Here is a 20,028-nt window from a genome sequence, read left to right on the forward strand (position 1 = left end):
TCATGTGAGGAGATTGCCGGGTAAACGCTCATGATTCCCTGGAAAATGTTCATCCTCAGTGAACATCACCCTCAGTGTCTGTGCGTGTGTGCGTGTGTGTGTACATATGCGTCCGTGTGTTTCTTTCTGTCTCACTGTCTTTCTCTTTTTTATCTGGCCCTCCCCTCACTTTATCTGTTTGTTTGTTTGTTTGTTTCCACCTCTGTCCCTCCCTGGCAAAGGTCCCTGCTGCTTGAAACTCTGCCAGTTTTTAGGAAGTGCTGTTGTGTCAAAAGCCTGCACACGAGACCCCAGTGGGCCAGGACTGACTTCCTCCCCACACAGGGCTGGGCGGGGCAAGCAGGAAGGGGCCTGTTACAGTCAAGGTGACGCATCCTTGCCTGGTCCGCCCGAGCAGCAGCTGGGTTGACAAGCAACAGGAACACGGGTCATCTTTTCCCCAGGGGCGTCGGAATGGACCTGTGCCACCCAGGTAAGCAACTGCAGTCAACCTCTCTGGGCCTCAGGGTGCTCTCTTTTAGAATGGGACAGCAGCCCTTGCCTCACAGGGTCCTAGTAAAGGAATACAGCACAGGCAGAAAATGCAGCTGCACAAAGCAAACATTTGTGGGCTCAGCCTAGGCGTCCAGTTGTGTTCTGGGGGCTAGGCACACAGCAGTAAGCAAAGCAGACGCTGTTCCCCCCTTCACGGGCTTGTCCTCTAGAGGGAGAAACAGGCAGTGACTCTAATGTGATGCTGTACGTCAGTTGGTGGCAAGTAGGATGAAGAACAGTAAAGCAGGATAAGGAAGAGGGGAGTGTCTGGTGGAAAAGGCCCCAAGATGCTGTCTAATGAGGGACCTGAGGAAGGTATCAGCTAAGGGGCCTTCTAAGGAACAAACATTTCAGCCAGAAGGAACAGCCAGTCCAAAGGCTCAGAGGTGAACTGAGAAAAGTGACTTGTGATTAAGATGATGATGTGATGCTGGTGACGGCGATGCTTGTCTGGGTGATACAAGGGACTTGAGGTCCCTTTCTGGCCGGGGGTTGGGGTGGTCTTTGGGGAGGCTGAGGACGCAGCCTAGAGCCAGGGGAGGGCCAGGAGTGAGCAACAGAGGCTCTGATTGAAACCCTCCCCAGCTACTAGGACAATGTGTCTGGGGAGAAAGAGGAGAAAAGAGGCTGCAAAGATGGTAAGGAAAAGAACATCAGGATTGTGTTTGGGGAGGTAAATCGAAGGCCCAGAAGAGGGGCCAAGTTTCTGTACCCTGGACGTCAGCGTTCTCCAGAGCTGCAACAGTTCTGGTGAACACGGCTGCTGGAATTCCAGAACCTAAAGGATGGTGGGAGCTGTCTGCTCCCCAGGTCCAGATGACCTCAGCCTTGTCCAGGAGCACCCTGGCTTCAAATGCACCTAACATGGAGCAGCCTGGCCCCGCCCACTGGGCATCCCCCTTCCCCCCTCCCCACGCCCAGATGGAAGCCTCAGGCCCCAGGGAACACAGTTAGAGAACCACTGATCCATTTCAACAGCCCCCCAGTGGCAGAAGGGAGAAAAGAGGCCAAGGGAGGAAAACAGCCTCTCTGAGGCAGGGGCAGGACCAAACCCTGTGCCCTGACTCCCTGTCCAGGGCTCACTCTCTGACCCCTGCCTCTCCTATGGGCTTTGGAGGTTCCCAAAATCACAGCTCAGTGAGCACAGCTGGGGGACACCTGGTCGGCACAGGGAGACCCAGCGAGCGGCAGCACCTGGCTCAGGCCTCTCAGCAGACAGGAGGGTGGGGATGAGGCAGGGAGGGCACCCACTGAGATGCAAGACCCCCGCCTGTGTGTCCAGCAGGGCACTTTGTCCTTTGGGGTCCTAACTTGCTAAGGTTACAGGGATGGCTGTCCCCATATTGCAGATAAGGAAACTGAGGGTCCCAGAGGTGAACTAGAGGCGAGGACTGACTTGCTTGAGATCACACGGCCAGTCAGCAGCAGAGCAGGGATGAGAACCTGAGGGAGAAAGCCCCAGGTTGGCCGGGGCTGTGGGTAGGGCACGGGAGGGGAGAATCTGCTTTACTTCAGCTGGTACTAGGGAGGAAATGAATTAAATGGGGTCAATGCAGCAATGGATTCATGGGGTCAATTGGTTCTCCATTGAGTAGTTGGTCTTTTCATTCATTCACTCTACAAACGACCTTCCAGTGTGCTAAGGAGTGCTGGGGATGGCAGTGACCCAGCCATGGGCCTAACCTTGGGGGACGGGTGTTGGTCTGGAATGTTGGGGGCGGGGTGGAGAGGCAGGAGTCAGACCCTGCAGGACCCTGACCCAGCCGTGCAAATGGACACAGGCTTAGAGATGGGAGGAAGCAGCTTTTCCCACTGGGACAGAGGAGATCTGGGAAGACCTCCTGCAGGAGGAGGCCAGGGGGAGGCAGGAAAGGTCATTTCCCTGTTGCCCAGACTGGGTCTTAATTCGGGCTTCTCCGTGGCCCAGTGACTTCCCCTCTCTGCGTTCCGATTTGTCATCTCTACGTGGGTGCCATCATCCTGGCTTGGCCTGGGGAAGCGGGGATTGGGAGTTAGCCAGACCTCGCTCAGGTTCCAGCTCTGCACCACCCTGCCAGTGGTCATGGTCTCTTCCTTCTGTGGGCCTCAGTTTTCCTACCTTTATTATGGATAGGCTGGTGACTCAGGGTTCCCCAGGGCTGCCTCCCCTCCTCTCCTGAGGTGGGCCTGTGTCCGGAAGCAAGTAAGGCACCCTCCCCCAAGGCCTGCCGGGAAGATGAGAGCACCAGACAGCAAAGCCCCAGTGTGGCCAAAGATGAGCACTGCACTGGTGCAGATAAGACAGGCAGGTGCAGTTAAAAATAGAGCCAGCTCAGCTTGGGGAGAGGAAGCCACACTCTGCAGAGCCTGTGGGGCTTGTGGGGCTTGTGGGGCTGGGGAGGGGAGCAGCTCCGCCCACACCCCCTCTGCCCCAAGGTCCCTCCTACTGAGACTTTGAGGGGCCTCTTTATTTAGGACCCTGAGATGGCGTCCTCCTCCTGCCCTGGAAAGGGGAAGTGAGGCCAGCTGTTCTGGAAGCAGGGCTGCAAGCTCAAAGATTTCTAAAAATACGATGGGAAAGAGGAAGGACAAAGAGGAAGTGGGGAGGGGCCGGGGAGACGGGCACATTCACAGGCCTGGGCACAAGGGCAGCACCAGCCTGTGGGTTTGGGGTGGGGGTTCATGTCACACCTTGTGAGGCTGTGAGAAGCACAGAGATAAGTGAGAAGGAAACGGGGTCTGTGGTGGTGGTGGTAATTTTATTATTTGTGTGCATTATTATTAGTATTAAAAATACATCTCCCGGCCAGGCATGGTGGCTCATACCTATAATCCCAGCACTTTGGGAGGCCAAGGCAGGAGGATCACCAGAGGTCAGGAGTTTGAGATCAACCTGGCCAACATAGTGAAACCCCGTCTCTACTAAAAGTACAAAAAAACATTTAGCTGGCCGTGGTGGCAGGTGCCTGTAATTCCAGCTGCTCCTCGGGAGGCTGACGCAGGAGAATCACTTGAACCTGGGAGGCGGAGGTCACAGTGAGCCAAGATCACGCCACTGCAATTCAGCCTGGGTAACAGAGAGAAAGCCCATCTCAAAAAAACAAACAAACAACAACCAAAGAAACATATCCCATGAGCCTACACCAGTGCCTGAAACTCTGAAATGGGGAGGAATCTCCTCTTTTTAACAAATAGAGGAAGGGTCAGTGGGCTCCATGTGCACCATGTAAGATACAGCAAGCCCGGGGCCATCACCCCCTCCTGTGGACTCAGATGCTTTGACCAGTTGCCACCTATTGGGGCAGGACCCCCGTCAGAAGGGGACAGGGGACTGAGGATTCATGAACACACTTGTCAACCACAAGGGAGTGTGAAAGGAGCTGTGTGCAGTAAAAATACAAGCAACTTGCTCACTATTCCCATGAAATCCCACTCCCCTGGGAACCGTGCCTCGGTTTCCCCAGCTCTACAGTATTGGCTTTGCAGGGGTTGAGTGGGGGCAACTGCAGGCATCATTCTGCATCTTGCCTTTATTCTCAAACATGTAACCCTGTCAGAAACCCAGATTTAGCGTCCGACAGGTGTTTGATGATTCGTATGAAGAGATCAGGCTTTGGAAGATCAACATCAGGGCTGTAGCCTCCGAGCCCCAGATGGGCCCAGATGTGAATCCCAGCTCTGCCACACTCCAGCTGTGTCACCTTTGGCAGGACACTTCACCTCTCTGAGTCTCGGGGCCTCGCCTGTAGGATGAGCTTAGAAATACCTTTCCTTTCGGAATGGTTGTAGGATTCAATGAGAGAGTGGATGGGAAGAGCCTGGAACACACAGGGCCTGGCACACCATAGGTGCTCAGCCACTATGCCTTCCTTAACCAAGGGCGTGACTTGGTTATTGAGCCATGCAGATCCCAGAAACGCTGTGGGGAATGGGAAGGGGTGGGGGCAGGGATGGCTCCTCAGTGGAACCTAGGAGGATCCCTGAAAGGGGATCTGGAGTAGGAGATAGGAGGGTCTGCTGGCAGAGAGGAGAAGGAAGGCCATTCTGGGTGCAAGGAATGGCAGCGCAAAGGCTTTCGGAAGGCTAGAGCTCAGGGGAGTGAATGAAGGGCAGCCAGGGAGGCTGGGCACGGAGCTGGGGCAGGAGAGGAGCGCAGTGTGAGAGGAGCATGGAGGGAACACAGCAGGAGGACTGGTGAGATTTGCAGTCTTTGTCCCCAGGACAATGGCATGCCATGGGAAACTGGACCAGAATGGGTAGAAGAGGCAGGGAGGCATCCGAACGCCCTGAAGTCCCCTCGAGCAAAGTGATAGTTGCCGGGACGACAGTGGGACCGTGGAAGGGGAAAGAATTAGGTAGGACTTGGTGATGGAGGAGACCCAAGGGGTGAAAGCCAGGTGGGTGTCAGGGTGCCTCCTGGGGAAATGTGGACCATTTCCAGGGCTCAGGAATTCAGGAAGAGGACGGGGAGGAAGGAGCATTCTAGAAGTTCAACCTGGGGCACAATGACAGGAGCGGTGGTGACCAATACATATGGCGATGGTCGGATCTGAAGCTCAGAGGAGGGGCTGGAACACAGGATGTGTGAATGATTCCCTGGACCCTGAGGGCAGGTGGGAGCCAGGAGCTGGTGAAACCCCGTAGGGAGCAGGAAGGTCGGCCTTGGAGGAGCTTCAGGAACCCCATCACTTACTTCTGGCCATCCGCACCATGGAGCATCCGTAGGAAGGCTGGAGCCCACGCTGGCTTCTCTCAGACAAGCAGCCAGTCTGGAATCCACTCGGCCTCCTCCAGCAGGTGCGCCCCAGGCAGAAACACAACCCCAGGCCAACAGGAAAACTGTATAAAGCCAACAAACAAAACAAAGCACAATCGGTTTGTTCACCTCCAAGGCAACTCGAGGTGATTGTTTTTTCTCTGTGGATGAGACCCACGGCCTCCCCGCCAGCTCCTGCCGGAAGAGTTCCGGAGCCAGCTTCCAGCACTGCCTCCCCGGCTGTCCCTGCTCTGCGTCTCCACACAGGTGGCCCCTTACACCTTCCATCCCTGCATGTCCCAAACAGTTTCAGAATCCATCTCTCCTGGGGCAGAGGCGTGGGGGTCAGCAAAACAGGGTGCGGATTCCAGCACTGCCACTTCCCATGCCTCACCTTCCTAAGCTTCAGTGTCTCAAACTGGAAAATACCTACTTCAAGATTAAATAAATGACAGCACTTATGCAGAGACTGGCATGGAGTAGGTGTTTGTGAGCTTGAAGTGTCACAAGACTCTTGCTTTGTCCCCTAGTATAAAGTGTCCTCCCCCCTCCAACTCTCTCCTGGAAACAGGACCTCTAGACCTGCAGAGGAAAGAAACTCCAGAGTGGGCCAGGCACGGTGGCTCACACCTGTAATCCCAGCACTTTGGGAGGCCGAGGTCAGGAGTTCGAGACCAGCCTGGCCAACATAGTGAAACCCCCGTCTCTGTTAAAAATACAAAAATTGGCCTGGCGCGGTGACTCTCGCCTGTAATCTCAGCACTTTGGGAGGCCGAGGTGGGCAGATTGTGAGATCAAGAGATCGAGACTATCCTGGCCAACATGGTGAAACCCCATCTCTACTAAAAATACAGAGATTGGCTGGATGTGGTGACTTGTGTCTGTGGTCCCAGCTGCTTGGGAGGCTGAGACAGGAGAGTCCCTTGAGCCCAGGAGGCGGAGGTTGCAGTGAGCCAAAGTCGTGCCACTGCACTCCAGCCTGGTGACAGAGCGACGCTCCATCTAAAAAAAAAAAAAGAAATTCGCTGGGTGTGGTGGTATATGCCTGTAATCCCAGCTACTGGGGAGGCTGAGGCAGGAAAGTCCCTTGAGCCCGGGAAGCAGAGGTTGCAGTGAGCCAAGGTCATGTCACTGCACTCCAGCCTGGGTGACAGAGCAAGACTCTCTCAAAAAAATAAATAAATAAATAAAATAAAGGAAACTCCAGAGTGGGTCACTAGGAGAATGGCAGGTGGGGCCACTCCCACTCCCACCCCTCAGTTCCTGGACCCTTGTGGACCGCCTGCTGGAGACAGAGCACCACACAGTGGTGGTAGATTTAGGGCGTAGGGTGCCCCATCCAAGCAGGATATCACCTCCAGGCTGACACCTCTGCTGCACCTTCTCAAGGCTGCCCCATCCCTCCACTCCATCAGGCCAGCACCTTCCAGTGAAATGCTAGAGAGGACTGGTGGATCTCATGGCCACGTGCTCACTTCAGACTACCTTTGCTGTAGAGAGCGTCCCTTGGTCTTCTGTGATGTTACGTGGTGTGCTGTGTTGGCGGGTCAAACACCCTAAGCCTCTGGATAGTGGTGCTGGCTGAGGCCCTATGGACAGGAAAGGCAAACACATTTCTAACACGTGTTGACTCCAGGCAAGATGGATGATTCACTTTTGCAGAATAGAAGGGGTTTCATGGAATCAGTTTGCTCCCTGGTCTTCTGGAGAAACAATGGGCTCAGCATGCGTTCCTGTTGCTGGCAGAGTGGACATTCCGCTCCCATGGGGTCATCCACCTGCCTCTTCTCCTGACTTCTGTGTTTCTGATCTTCCCATCTTCCTTCTTTCTGGCCTCTGACAAAGAAGTCAAGCCATTCACCACTGCCCATGATGCATGGGTATTCTGGCTTCAAGAAGCCACTTCTCTTTCCACAGGAAGTGGATGGCCAGGTGCCCTGCCTGAAGCCCTGCCCCCGGGGAGGACTTGCCCTCACCACTGTCTTTCCAGCATACCTTTGAGCAGGGCTGTACTTCAGTAGCTACCCAGTTTTCACTTGTGCCCAAACTCTGAGCCAACTCATTCTGCAACCAACCTTGGCATTTTCCTCCATTGTCAGAAAGTCACAAGGGACCCACCCATGTGGGTCATGGTGTAAGCAGAGGGATAGGCCCTGGTGCACCAGCAGCAGGTGTCATGAGGGTCTGGGCCACCTATCCCTGGAGCCTACTGGAGCCCTCTGTCTCTGCTCACACCTGCTCCTGGATATACCACTCACAAAGGGTTACTATTGGGCTTGCTTGACCTTCTGACTTAGTGGGTCAGATGAAGCCATCTGGGCTACTTAGTTACATGATGTTCTGTGGGCTGGCACTCTATCTCTACCAGGACCCGGTGCCATTCCAGGAACTGTTTTCTGCACAGTATATAATTCTCTGCCAAAAGGAAGCAGCTGGAAGAAGCAGGCCATCCTCCCACCTGGGGAAGTGCTTGGGAATGTGACGAGGGCCACTGCTCCTGCATCCATTAGGTCTCAAGAGTGGCACCCACACCTGCCATTCTCCTCAGGATATAGTTTTTTATTTCCTCTCTTTGCTCTGGGGACAATGGGTCAGCTTCATGAATTTCCCAATAGCTATTCCCACTACAATGATTCTGACCCTGTGGGCCAAGGTACCAATATGGGGTCAAGAACCAAGGATGTTCATTCCAATTCTACATCCGTAGACCAGGAAAGCGGCCATGAATCAAGCAGACCCCTAGCGAGCTGGACCTGGCCAAGACTTCATTTATCACCTGGTCTCTATGCACCCCCACTCAAATGTGGCCTTGAAGACACTTCAGTCTTGAGCGCTGATGTCAACTTGGACCCTGTGTCCAACAATCCTCAGAATGTTTGGATATTCCCCTTTCCCCCACGTACAGTTACTGGAGTTAATGGCCACAGGTGTTTTTAGGGAAGAACCAGGGAGTCATTGCCATATATACTTGCCACAGTGTTACAGGACTCTTCCTTTGGGACCCAGCCTCTCCTTCAGTCCCAAGGTTCTGGATCTGAAAACTGGGGCAGGTCCTGAAACCAGGCAAGGGGTCTTGGCTTTTTATTACAGGGCCTGCCCTTGGTCAGGGGGACTCCTGGGTGAGGCACCTCCCTTTGGCTGAGGCTAGTGTCTGGGGAGGGAGTCAGCTGGGAGCCATCAGCAGGCTTTCCTCCCAGCAGCTGAGGGTATGGCGCCTTGGTCCTGAAGAGGAGGGTGGATGCAGACAGCACCCATTGTACGCATGTTGGACTCAGCATATGTTGGATTCTTGCTGGGTGTTTGACAAAGTTTAGCTCTTTCCTTCCTGACAGCTGCCGTCTGAGGCAAGGGTTATGGTTCATATTCCACAGATGAAGATGCTGTATTAGGTATATCTCAGGTTTAGCTGCTTAAAGAGACTCAGAATAACAGTGACCGAAACGTTCTCAAAACTGATTTCTCTCTCATTGAAAAGTCCAGATGGATAGGTGGTCCACATGAATATGATGAGTCTTCTCCACATCACTGCCTGGGGACCTGGGCTCCATCTAGCCTGGTGTCCTGCCATCTCCACATGGGGCTTTAATCTCAACATCCACGATGCCTGCTTAGTCATGAGAGGGAGAAGTAGGGAAAGGGAGCATTCAACATTCCCTCTGCATTCTTTTGGGGGAAATGATGTCTATCCTTGTAAAACCTTTAAGAAATGCAGCCAGGCACTTCCTGACACTGGAACTTGAAGGTCAGCAAGGATTTGGGCAGGCAGACAGGAGAAGGCATCCCAGAGTACAGGAGCTGCCTGGGCAAACACAGGGAAGTGGGACTGAGTCCTGGATGGCTCTGGGACAGGGAGGAGCTGGCAGGCTGGACTGGCAGGCTCTTGTTGGGAATGGCAGGGAATAAGTCTCGCTGCCAAGGCTGGAGAGGTTGTGGAGGCTCCAGGCCCAGGATGAGGACTCTCTCTCTGAGTAATAGGGAGGCCATTTACTCAGAGAAGGAGAGTGTTGTGGATGAACCTGAAGCCACCATGAAGCATGAAGCTAGGACAGCTGACCTAGTTGTGGGCATCATCATAGCACCTTGCATAGAATGCCAGCACATACAAATCTTATTTAATTTATTCATTTCCAAGTGGAGATGAAAGAGCACAGGCTTTGGCATCAGCCCAATTCAAGGTCCCATTCTGGCTCAGTGACCACTTCCCTGTGGGACCTTGGTTGAGTCACCTCACCTCTCTGAGCCTCAGTATCTGGGGGCAGGGACTACAAAATATCCCCCAAATCCAGCCTCCCCATTTTACATAGTAAGGACATCAGGACCACCCTGATACAGGCTCATTTCCCAGTCTCCCTTGCAGCTAGGTGTGGCCACATGACTGCATTCTGGCCAATGGGATGTGAGGAAAATGGTATGCCACTTCCTGGTTGTTCAAATAAATAAGTGAATAAATAATGAGCCTGTGAGTCAGTGGAGGAGGGGATTCAAGTTCGGGGAAGGAGTGCATGCCTTCAGCAAGTGTTTAACTGAGTGCTTACAACGGGTCAGACTCTTTCTGGGTGCTGGGGACACAGCAGTGAGCAAAAGAATAGAACAGCTGAACCCTCATGGAGCCAAGAGTCCAACAGGAGGGACAGAAAAGATAAAAGGAAACAAGATCCTTTCGGGGGGTGTCTATCCAGGGGGTGGGAGAAACAGGAAGCAGGGCAGGAAGGAAGGGAGCAGGGGCTGCTTTAGATAGGGCAGTCAGGGGAGGCCTCCTGGAGGAGGTGGGCCTCTGTGAAGAGGGCAAATCCTGGGTTTCTGGAGGGAAGGAAGCCCTGCAGAAGTGAGGGCAAGTGGGTGTGGCTGGAGCCGAGTGACAGGGAAGGCCGGTTATCTCTCTGTAGAGCCCACGGAGCTGAGCAGCGGGGAGACAGAAGAGTTGCAGAGAATCAAGTGGCACCGGAAGCAGCTCCTGGAGGACATCCAGGTGAGCGCACACCCGTGTCCACACACGCTCGCACACGTGTCCATGCCCACACACACCACGCCACATGTGCCCGTAAGCAGACACTCCTGCACACTTGCACACGCCCTACCAGCTCCTGCTGGTCAGACAGTGTGGCCAACTCTGGCCCATATCAGCCTTGCTCCCAGTGCCAGGAGCAGGGATAACAGCAAGACTGCAGACAGACACCCTGAGACCCAGGGAGGACCGGGAGAGCCAGGGAGGGAGGCGGCGATCCAATTAGGCACCCACTGTGTGCCCAGCCCCATCCCAGCCTTTACTCGCTTCATCACAGGACAGGCTCTGACCCCAGTGGTGAAGCTTCAGCCAGGTCTCACCCCTGCAGAGTGTAGACCACCTGGTCGTGATAACTCCCAGTATGTGCCCAGCACTTACCACTTCACCAATCAGACTCAGATGTCAGCTCATCTGGGTCGGCAGATTCCGAGACAGGCTGGGTTCTGTTCCTGGAACGTGCCTTGCTCAGCCCTGCCCCTGGGCCTTTGCACTCACAGTCTCATCTGCCTGGACTGCGGTGGCTGTACCCACCCCCACTCCCATGCACGTGAACTTAGGATTTCAGTGAGGAATGAAGGCACAAAATTATTCACTCAGCTGGTGTTTTATTGAGCACCTACTATGTGCCAGGCTTTCTCTACCTTGCTCTGATGGTGCTCTGCATGGTCATTGCCCTATGACCACCCATGATCCCAACCCCACCAGACTATGCCCTCCATGAACATAGAGCCGAGGTCTGTCTTGCCCACCACTGCATCCCCCGCCTGCAGGGCGCAGCATTAATAGGTGCTCAGTTAATACTTGCAAATAAATCCCCATTGTATTTGTGGGGCAACCACTCAGTGGCTCTGCCAAGATGGCATGAACAGGAGCTGACAGGGCTCAGACACAGGCTCCCAAGTCCCATGCTGGCCTTGAGTCTCAGGACAAGCCCCTGGAACCAGCCCTTCACCAGCACCCCACAGATCCTGGGGAGAAAGGGGCTGGGTGCCTCTTGGGAGTGCCTGCCAGGGGCTCATGCTGCTCTCCTGCAGGGGGTGCTGGTGGTTGACAGGGGGAGGTGTTAGGGGATCCCCTCTGCCACTGGGTGCCTCCTGCAGGGTCAAGATGAAATGGGCTTGGGGTTGAGCTGGGGGAAGCACAGGTTTGTAGTCAGACGGTGGGAATGTCGTGTCATCTCTCTACGCCTCAGTGTCCTCTTCTGTAAAGTCCAGGGGAATTGCAAAGTCCCTGGAAAAGGGGCCTATGCTGCCTGTGCATGGTGTCCCCATAGTACCTGGCAGGCACATAGCGGGCACTTAGTCAAGGGTGAGCTTGACAGAGTAAATGGAGGAAAGCCAGAGAGAAGCTGGGGCAGAAGCTGAGGAAGCAGTAGGGAGCCATGGGAGGGATTTGAGCAGGGGAAGGGCAGGCTCCATGCAGTGCTCCAGAAAGACACCAGCCAGGGCAGGCGGGCAGGGTGGAGGCGGGCAGGGTGGAGGTGGGCAGGGGGGAGGCGGGCAGCGGGGAGGCCGGCTTGTCGGGTAGGCTCAGCTAGAGAGCAGACTTCATGGCTGCAGAGGGGAGAGATGGGAAGGTTGGAAATAGGATGGGCAAGGGGTAGGGGCTTGGGGGTTCCCCCTCCCCAAGGCAAGTGGAGGCATGGGTGCAGACAGAGGTGATAGTTTAGCATGGGACTTTGAAATTATGAGACATCGAGGGAGGGCACCTGTCCATGGAGGGCCCTTCAGAGTGGGGACTCAGGACAGAGGTCAGGGAGAGGGGCCGGGTTTGAGAGTCACGCCCAGGGGCAGGAGTGGTCACTGGGGTCTTAACCCCCCGGGATTCTGGCCTCCACCCCTGACTCTCCCTGTCCTGCCCCGCCACCCCACAGAAGCTGAAGGATGAGATCGCAGATGTGTTTGCCCAAATCGACTGCTTCGAGAGTGCGGAGGAGAGGTGAGGGGCCTGGGTGGGGACCCCCAGAAGCTGCCATGATTGCTTCCCAAGGATGTCATACACCTTGAATGAGCAGGGGCCACCCCCGACTGCTGGGCCTGGTGAAATCAGGGATTGGCCAGGGAGAAGGAGGCAGTAACAAGACCGGAACGGGGTGACCCAGGCCCCATCCCAGGCCTGGTCCCTGCTTCCAGGCTGACCCTCTCTTGAGAGACACTGTGTCCTCCCCTCCCCCAACCCAAAGGCTCTCCTGACCCACTGTGGTCCAGCCCTGGCCGATCACTGACCACATCCATCCTGGGATGGGCGAGGAGAAGGGAAGCTCAGCCCCAAGGGCAAGGACAAGGAAGCCCAGGGCCCCACGAGGACAGGAGCCTGGGCCTACCCCGCCCCACTCACCACTAACCCGGAGCCGGCCATTCCCACCGCCTCTATGGAAAATTCTCACTGTTTTGTGATCTGGGACAGATCCTGTCCCTCTCTGGGTCTCAGTTTCCCCATTTGTGCAACAAGAAGGTTGGTTGCTACACTGTCTCCTAGGGTCCCAGGGCACTGACTCTGACATGCGATGTCCTGGGAATTTCCCCTGCTGCGCCTGCCACCCCTTAGGTCTCCACCTGTCCAGCCTCCTCCCCCCCACCACCAACACATGCACACAGACACACACACACACGCATGTACACACACACACACGTGGCCGTTTCTCCAGCTCCCCTGTTCCAGCCACAACAATAACAAATAGCACACCTACACCTCACTGTTTTAGGTGCTTTAACCTCTCAACAACGCTGGGAGGCAGGTGGTGTCACCTCCATTTTATAGATGAGGAAACTGAGGCCCAGAGAGAGGAAGTGACTTGCCCAAAGCAGCCCATCTCAGATTCACATCCAGGAGCCCGGCTCTAACACCTGCATGCTCAACCCTTGCCTCCTCCCCTCCACCCCCACCCCCCCATCTCCCCCCCAACAAGGTTTCTTGCATGGGGCCCCTCCTCCGCGGCAGCTCCGGGGTCCTGAGAGCTGCTAAATGCCCGTGCTGGGCCCATCAGAGGAGCCAGCTGCAGAGTTCTGGGAGGAGCCAGGCCTTGCACTTCTCTCTCCCCTCCAGATGGTTCCCAGGCAGGACCTGGGGGCCCCACTTGGAGGTCCCTAGAGGGTATGGGCTCCTGCTGAGGCAAGGGTCCTTGGGGAGTGGGGAGGGTAATTCAGGGTCCTGGTGCGGCCTAAGCTGACGTCCTCATGTCCACAGCCGGATGGCCCAGAAGGAGAAGGAGCTGTGCACTGGACGCAAGAAGTTCAACATGGACCCTGCAAAGGTAGGTGGCTGTGGAGGGCCCGGGCCACAGGATACGGGGACTGCATGGGAGCACCTGGCCGGTGTCCTCTCACTCCCCTCGGCTGACAAGACCCCTTTCCAGAGGAGGAAGCTGGGCCCAGCAGAGCTGAGCATCTTGTCCAGTGCCCCATGGCCAGCTGTGGCTGGGGGCCCCGTCTACTCTGAGGCATAAGCGCCCTGGGGCAGGAGGAGCCGGGAGCATGGAGGAGGCCATGATGTCCATGCACTTGGCCTAGTCCCTTCCTCACTCCGGGCTTCCATTTCCTTCTCCATGAATGTGGCTTGGGACAGTGGAGCCCTTGGATCTGGGGCTCAGGCTCCAAAAGCAACTTCCAGCCCTGGGCTCAGGGAAGGCCAGTCCTGCGGTCCCACCACCCACCCCTCTGCTAGCAGGAGCAGCAGCTCAGGGCTGGGTTACCTCGCCCCCCCACACCATTCCCAAGCCCCCTGGCCTCAGAGCAACCCCAGCCCCACCCCTCACCCCGCCAGGTGGCAGCTGGGCTTCCTTTTCTGAAAGGACGGAGACAGAAGGAAACCGTAGGCAGATACACTGAGGTGGGGTCAGGGCAGCCAGCAGAGAGTGCCAAGCTGGGGTCCCTGGAAATGTCTCGCTCTGGCTTAGAAGGCTCCCTGTCCGCATCGCAGGCCCAAAGTGTTACAACCATTCACCTCTCATGGCCACAGACCTCTGGACTCCTGCTCCCATCCACAGAGACCCCCACAGGCTCACACTCTCACCCCACCCAGCAGCCGGGGTGTCCTCTGCATCCTCTGCCTGTCACTCGGCCCTCGTGGCCTGTGCCCACCTTCCAGCAGTGGAACACAGGGGAATCTTCACGGAGAGCCAGAGACCCTAACCTCCAACTCCTAAAACTAGGATGACAAACTCTGAGTGCCTCGGTGGTGAGGAGAGATGTTTGTGATATTGTCAAATCCGAAAAGCAGATTTAAATGCAACAGGCATGGTCTGAGCCCATTTTCATACAGAAAGGGAAGGAAGGTCACCACAATGGAAGCTGTCTGCCTCCAAGCGGTAAGGCCCGGGCAATTTCCTCCCCTTTGGATTGAGCTGGTTTTTTCTAACTTTTATACAATAGACATAGATTACTTGTGTGAAAGAATGAAATGCTATTTTTAAATAATATGAGTTTCAGGGGAACAAAAGAAATGGCTGAATCATTGAATCTCAGAATTACAAATTCCTAGAATCACTGAAACATATAATCAAAGAATGTCAGACGGAAGGGGACCCTGGGGAGTACCCGGCATGAACCCGGTTCATGGCAGGAAGGCTGACTTTCTTTGCACGCCTCCAGTGATGGGGAACTCACCACCTCACAAAGGCAGTTCCTGTGAAGGAGGAGCTCACAATTTCCCAGAACAGACTGTGTCAACACCAGAATGCCAGGCTCTAAGGCTCTGGCCACGGGAGCTCCTTCCTCCCTTCCCCCTCCCAGGCCTGCTTCCGCGCAGGAGCTGCTCACGGCTTCTCTGTACCCCCTCCAGGGTATCCAGTATTTCATTGAGCACAAGCTGCTGACCCCCGACATCCAGGACATTGCACGGTTCCTGTATAAAGGCGAAGGCCTCAACAAGACAGCCATTGGTACCTACTTGGGGGAGAGGTAAGAAGGAGTGGAGCCTTAGGGAGGCAGGAAATGAAGGTGTGCAGGTGTGTACAGGTGTGTGAATGTGCAGGTGAGAGGATGAATTATGTCAGGAAAGTCATTACTCCTAGGGCTTAAGGGGCTCAGGGATCATCCCCTCCAGATTCTGAGTCAAAGCCTGACTGCCTTCATTCATTTAGTCATTTATTCAACAAATAAATGTTGCTTAGGGTCTACTGTGTTCCAGGCACCATCCTAAGCCCTGGGTGTACACCAGTGAATAAGACAGACAAAACTCTCATCCTCAGAGGTCCACGCTAATGGGAGAGACCGGTCTCAATAGATGCAAAATATGTTAGAGAATGATAAGCTCTGTGGAATACAAATCAAGCAGGGAAAGGAAGTCAGAAATGCCGGGGACCGGCCAGGCGTGGTGGCTGACACCTGTAATCCCAGCACTTTGGGAGGCTGAGGCGGGTGGATCACCAGGTCAGGAGTTCGAGACCAGCCTGGCCAACATGGTGAAACCCCGTCTCTACTAAGAATACAAAAATTAGCCAGATGTGGTGGTGGGTGCCTGTAGTCCCAGTTACTCGGGAGGCTGAAGTAGGGGAATTGCTTGAACCCAGGAGTCAGAGGTTGCAGTGAACTAAGATCACGCCATTGCACTCCAGCCTGGGCAGCAGATGGAGACCGAGACTCCATCTCAAAAAAGAAAACAAAAGAAAGAAAGAGAGAGAGAGAGGAAGGAAGGAAGGAAGGAAGGAAGGAAGGAAGGAAGGAAGGAAGGAAAGAAGGAAGGAAGGAAGGGGGAGGAAGGGAGGGAGGGAAGGAAGGAAGGAGGGAAGGAGGAGGAAGGGAGGGAGGGAAGGAAGGAAGGAAGGAAGACACTCTGGGCACCATAGGTTGGGGGCTGTGATTTAGAATAGTGTGGGCAGGAAGTGTCTCATGGAGAAGGTGACATTTGACCAAATCAGTACAGACATCTGGGGGAGGAGCAGTCCAGGAGCAGCAAGTGCAAAGGCCCTGGGGTCAGAAACAGGCTCAAGAATCTAGACTAGATGGGAGGAGAGAGGGGGAGGATATAGTGGATGAGGAGGTGAGGATCTGTGAGAGGGCTCTGGGCAAAGGACTGGTCTGAGGGGCGGGCAAGGGGATAGGAGTGAAGCTGGACCAGGGAGTCAACAGCCCTCTCCCCAGCTCCCAAGGACACCCCTCCCTCCTGGGGTGAGCAGGGCATGCAGATGGTGAGAAGGGCAACTTCCTGCTTCAGGAGCTGGGGATAGGGAGGAGATGGGGGAGGTCAGCTTCTCTCCCTTGTACAGATGAGGAAGCTGGGACTGGGAAGGTCAAGTGGCTTCCGGGAGGTCGCCAGGTGGGAAGTTATAGGAAATGAGGAAGGCCTGGACTGAGGGCAGGCCGCTCCAAAGCCAGGGCTCCCCTACCGGGCCAGAGCAGTGCTGGTGAACAGTGAAGGTGTATGTTTCTGCATGGGAGGACAAGGATGTGCCCTCGGAGTGTGATATGGGTGGGACAGATGTGAACACACCAGATGGCAGCTGGACCCCATAAGGACAGATGTCTCTCTCCTCTCCCTCCCCCACTTCAACCCCCTCCAGGAGGTAGGGGCCAGCCAGTATCCAAGTGTGTCTCACCCTCCCTTCCGCCCCCTCCCCAGGGACCCCGTCAACCTGCAGGTCCTCCAGGCCTTCGTGGACTGCCATGAGTTCGCCAACCTCAACCTCGTCCAGGCCCTCAGGTGAGTAGTCCTGGATCAGGGTCCCAGCCCCAGTGGCTGGGGATGTCACGATCCACACAGCCAACAGCGCAAAGGGTTGGGAGCAAAGAAGAGGAGGCGAGGAAGAAGAATGACTTCATGATAGTACTGCCTCACAGAGCTGGGGTGGACCGCCTGGGAAAGGGCCTAGTTCCTTGCAAATACTGCCTTCTTGCTACGTTAGAATTCTATCACACCCGTATTTAATCATTCTCATCATTATTGCTTTACTACGGTCATTCTCCTACTTTTTGGATTAGTGCATGTTTTATTTATTTTATAAGACTGCTTGGTAGGTATTCCATTTATTATCACTTATTAGCTTCTAATTAGGGTACCGTTGTTGGTACTCATTTTTACAGCTACAGAGGCAGTACAGTTACCAGTTTGAAGCACAAACTCTTGAGCCAGACTATACAGTTCAAATCCCAGCTCTGCTGCTCACCCCCATGTGACGTTGAGCAAAAGCCATACACACGCACAAAATACAAAAATTAGCCAGGCATGGTGGCAGGCACCTGTCATCCCAGCTGCTCGGGAGGCTGAGGTGCCTGTAATCCCAGCTACTCGGGAGGCTGAGGCAGGAGAATCACCTGAACCCGGGAGGTAGAGGTTGCAGTGAGCCGAGATCACGCCACTGCACTCCAGCCTGGGCAACAGAGTGAGGCTCTGTCTCACAAAAAATAAAAAGTAAACCTCCCTGTGCCTCAGTTTCCTCATCCGCAGAATGGGGATAATAATAGCACCAACTTCATAGGGTTATGAAGGCTAAATGAGCAAGGGTTTAGAATTGGTCCTCAGTAAGTGCTTAGTAAGTCTTGATGCTGCTCGAAAACTCAGATTCCAAGAAGGGGCATCTGATCTGGGCTTTGGAGGGTGAGTAGGAGTTTACAATACAGAGAAGGAAGAAGCCACCACCATCCAGTGTTCTCTAACTCCCAGCTCTTTAAGGGAGAGGGGTGGGTGACTTGGGAGTCTCCCATATTCATTCTTTCATTCATTCATTCACATATTCATTCATTCATTCATTCACTCACTTATTTACTGAGCCATTGCTAGGGGCCCAGGATTGTGTGAAGCCCACCAGGAAAGCGAGAGATACAGGCCCAGTTCTCACCCTCAGAGAACTTAGCTTGAAGCTGTGGAAACTATAAACTTCCAGAGCTAGAGGGAAGTCGAGATTCCAAGAAAGGGAGCCCTAGCAAGGGGAAACCCCTGCCTCACCCCTCCTCAACTGTGTCCCACAGCCAGATCTCAGAGCCCAAAGGCCAGGTGTGGGGAACCACAGACCCGGGGCCAGGCAAAAGCCGCCTTTCCAGCTGAGGCAGACTGGGCTGCCATCAGTGCTGGGATTCAGATATGCAGAGCGGGGCGTGTGCTTAGTTCCGTATTCTGCAAGAAAAGGCATTTCTTGGCTACCGCCCCCGCCCCCCACCCCCCCGCGTGCTTGGGACTCCATGGTACCAATCCCACTTCCCTGTGAGCCCAGATGACAGTTGCAGATTCCCCCATTTACAGGATACAGAGACTAAACCTGAGAGAGATAGGGCAGCTTGTCTGGGGCCCCTGAGAGCCACCACCCACTCCACTGCCCGTGGCCCTGTTTCTCCCCCAGGCAGTTCCTGTGGAGCTTCCGGCTGCCGGGCGAGGCCCAGAAGATAGACCGGATGATGGAGGCCTTTGCCACCCGATACTGCCTCTGCAACCCTGGCGTCTTCCAGTCCACAGGTGCCAGGAGGGGAGTGGGACCCAGGGCTCTGGGACCTCTTCATCATTGCCAGGCATAGATTTCACAGACCCCCTCAAGCTTCCCCCAAGTACCCAGATCCTGGCAGCCCAGACCCCTTCATGATCCCTCGCTGAGCACCAACTTCAGTGCTACTGGGTGCTTGTCTGACAGAGCTGCCTTGAGACACAGTTCTTAGGAGAGGAGGCAGGAGATGATAGCACAGGATGCTAAGGCTAAGGCAGCAGCACCCCTGTCTGAGGGCAGGAGTAGGGGAATCAGCATGTCCAAGATGGCTTCTCAGAGACAGTGAGGCCTGAATGGGGTTTTGAAGGATGAATAGGAGTTTTCCAGGAGGTTAAGGGGAGAAAGGGCCTTTTTGGCAGGAGTTTCAGTAGGAACAAAGGCCCAGAAGCATGAAACGGCCTGGGCAGGGTGTAGGGGCAAAAAGGGGCATAGAAGGAGATCCACAAGGTCAGTCCTCCATAGCCCTCTCTCCCAGGGCTAACCCAATGCCCATGTGAAGACATCCAGAGGACAGGGTGGGCGAGGGACCATCAAGGCCAACTTGTCCTGGCCTCTTCTCTGGATCTAGTTATCCAACAAAAATAACCGACCCTGTGTATTGAGTAATCCCTATGCACTGAGTGCTTTACACAGGCAAAATCACTCAATCATTTTTTTATTTTTTTATTTTTTTTTATTTTATTTTATTTTGAGAGACAGAGTCTCTCTCTTTTACCCAGGCTGGAGTGCAATGGCATGATCTCAGCTCACTGCAACCTGCACCTCCCAGGTTCATGCAATTCTCCTGCCTCAGCCTCCCAAGTAGCTGGGATTACAGGTGCCCACCACCATGCCTGGCTAATTTTTTGTATTTTTAGTAGAGACGGGGTTTCACCATGTTGGACAGGCTGGTCTCGAACTCCTGACCTCAGGTGATCCGCCCACCCCGGCCTCCCAAAGTGTTGGGATTACAGGCATGAGCCACCACCACCGGCCAAAGTCACTCAATCCATACATCAACCGTTTGAGGTCAGTAGTCTTCTCATCCCTCCCTGACATATGGAATATAGCTTCAGAGAGATGAAATGACTTGTCCGCGAGCACGCCGCCTCCTGGCTGTGTCCATGGACAAACCTTCCGGCATATTTGCTCTACTTTGTAGTTACATCTTAATTTAGTGTTTGCTTGTTTATTATCTGTCACAAGTCTAAACAGCCTGCAAGGGCAGGGACCCTATCAGACTCATCATCAACGACTCCCAGGCCCACAGCACAGAGTATGTACTCAATAAATAGTTGTAGGTAGGAAAGAAGGTATCTTAAAGCACCAGATTTGAATCACGGTCCAATTACTTCTTAATTTTGT

The 20,028-nt window shown here is 54.5% G+C and overlaps 1 protein-coding gene across 2 annotated transcripts in view; it reads left to right on the top strand.

Annotated features, from left to right (window-relative positions):
• The first annotated feature begins 314 nt into the window (after positions 1 to 314).
• Positions 315 to 20,028, top strand: part of CYTH4 (cytohesin 4) — a 32,714-nt gene continuing 13,000 nt past the window's right edge. Inside the window, exons 1-7 of one of the 2 annotated variants that reach the window (XM_033188656.1) lie at positions 315 to 472; positions 10,156 to 10,238; positions 12,148 to 12,212; positions 13,461 to 13,527; positions 15,054 to 15,172; positions 16,833 to 16,913; positions 18,547 to 18,659. In XM_033188656.1, the coding sequence (XP_033044547.1) occupies positions 454 to 472; positions 10,156 to 10,238; positions 12,148 to 12,212; positions 13,461 to 13,527; positions 15,054 to 15,172; positions 16,833 to 16,913; positions 18,547 to 18,659 (547 nt within the window). In that variant the 5' untranslated portion in view covers positions 315 to 453. The remainder of the gene's footprint in view (positions 473 to 10,155; positions 10,239 to 12,147; positions 12,213 to 13,460; positions 13,528 to 15,053; positions 15,173 to 16,832; positions 16,914 to 18,546; positions 18,660 to 20,028) is intronic. The other variant, XM_033188647.1, reaches the window with a different exon arrangement.

This window comes from Trachypithecus francoisi, unplaced genomic scaffold (assembly GCF_009764315.1).
Source record: "Trachypithecus francoisi isolate TF-2019V2 unplaced genomic scaffold, Tfra_2.0 Contig01580, whole genome shotgun sequence".
In the NCBI taxonomy this organism is placed as follows: Eukaryota; Metazoa; Chordata; class Mammalia; order Primates; family Cercopithecidae; genus Trachypithecus; species Trachypithecus francoisi.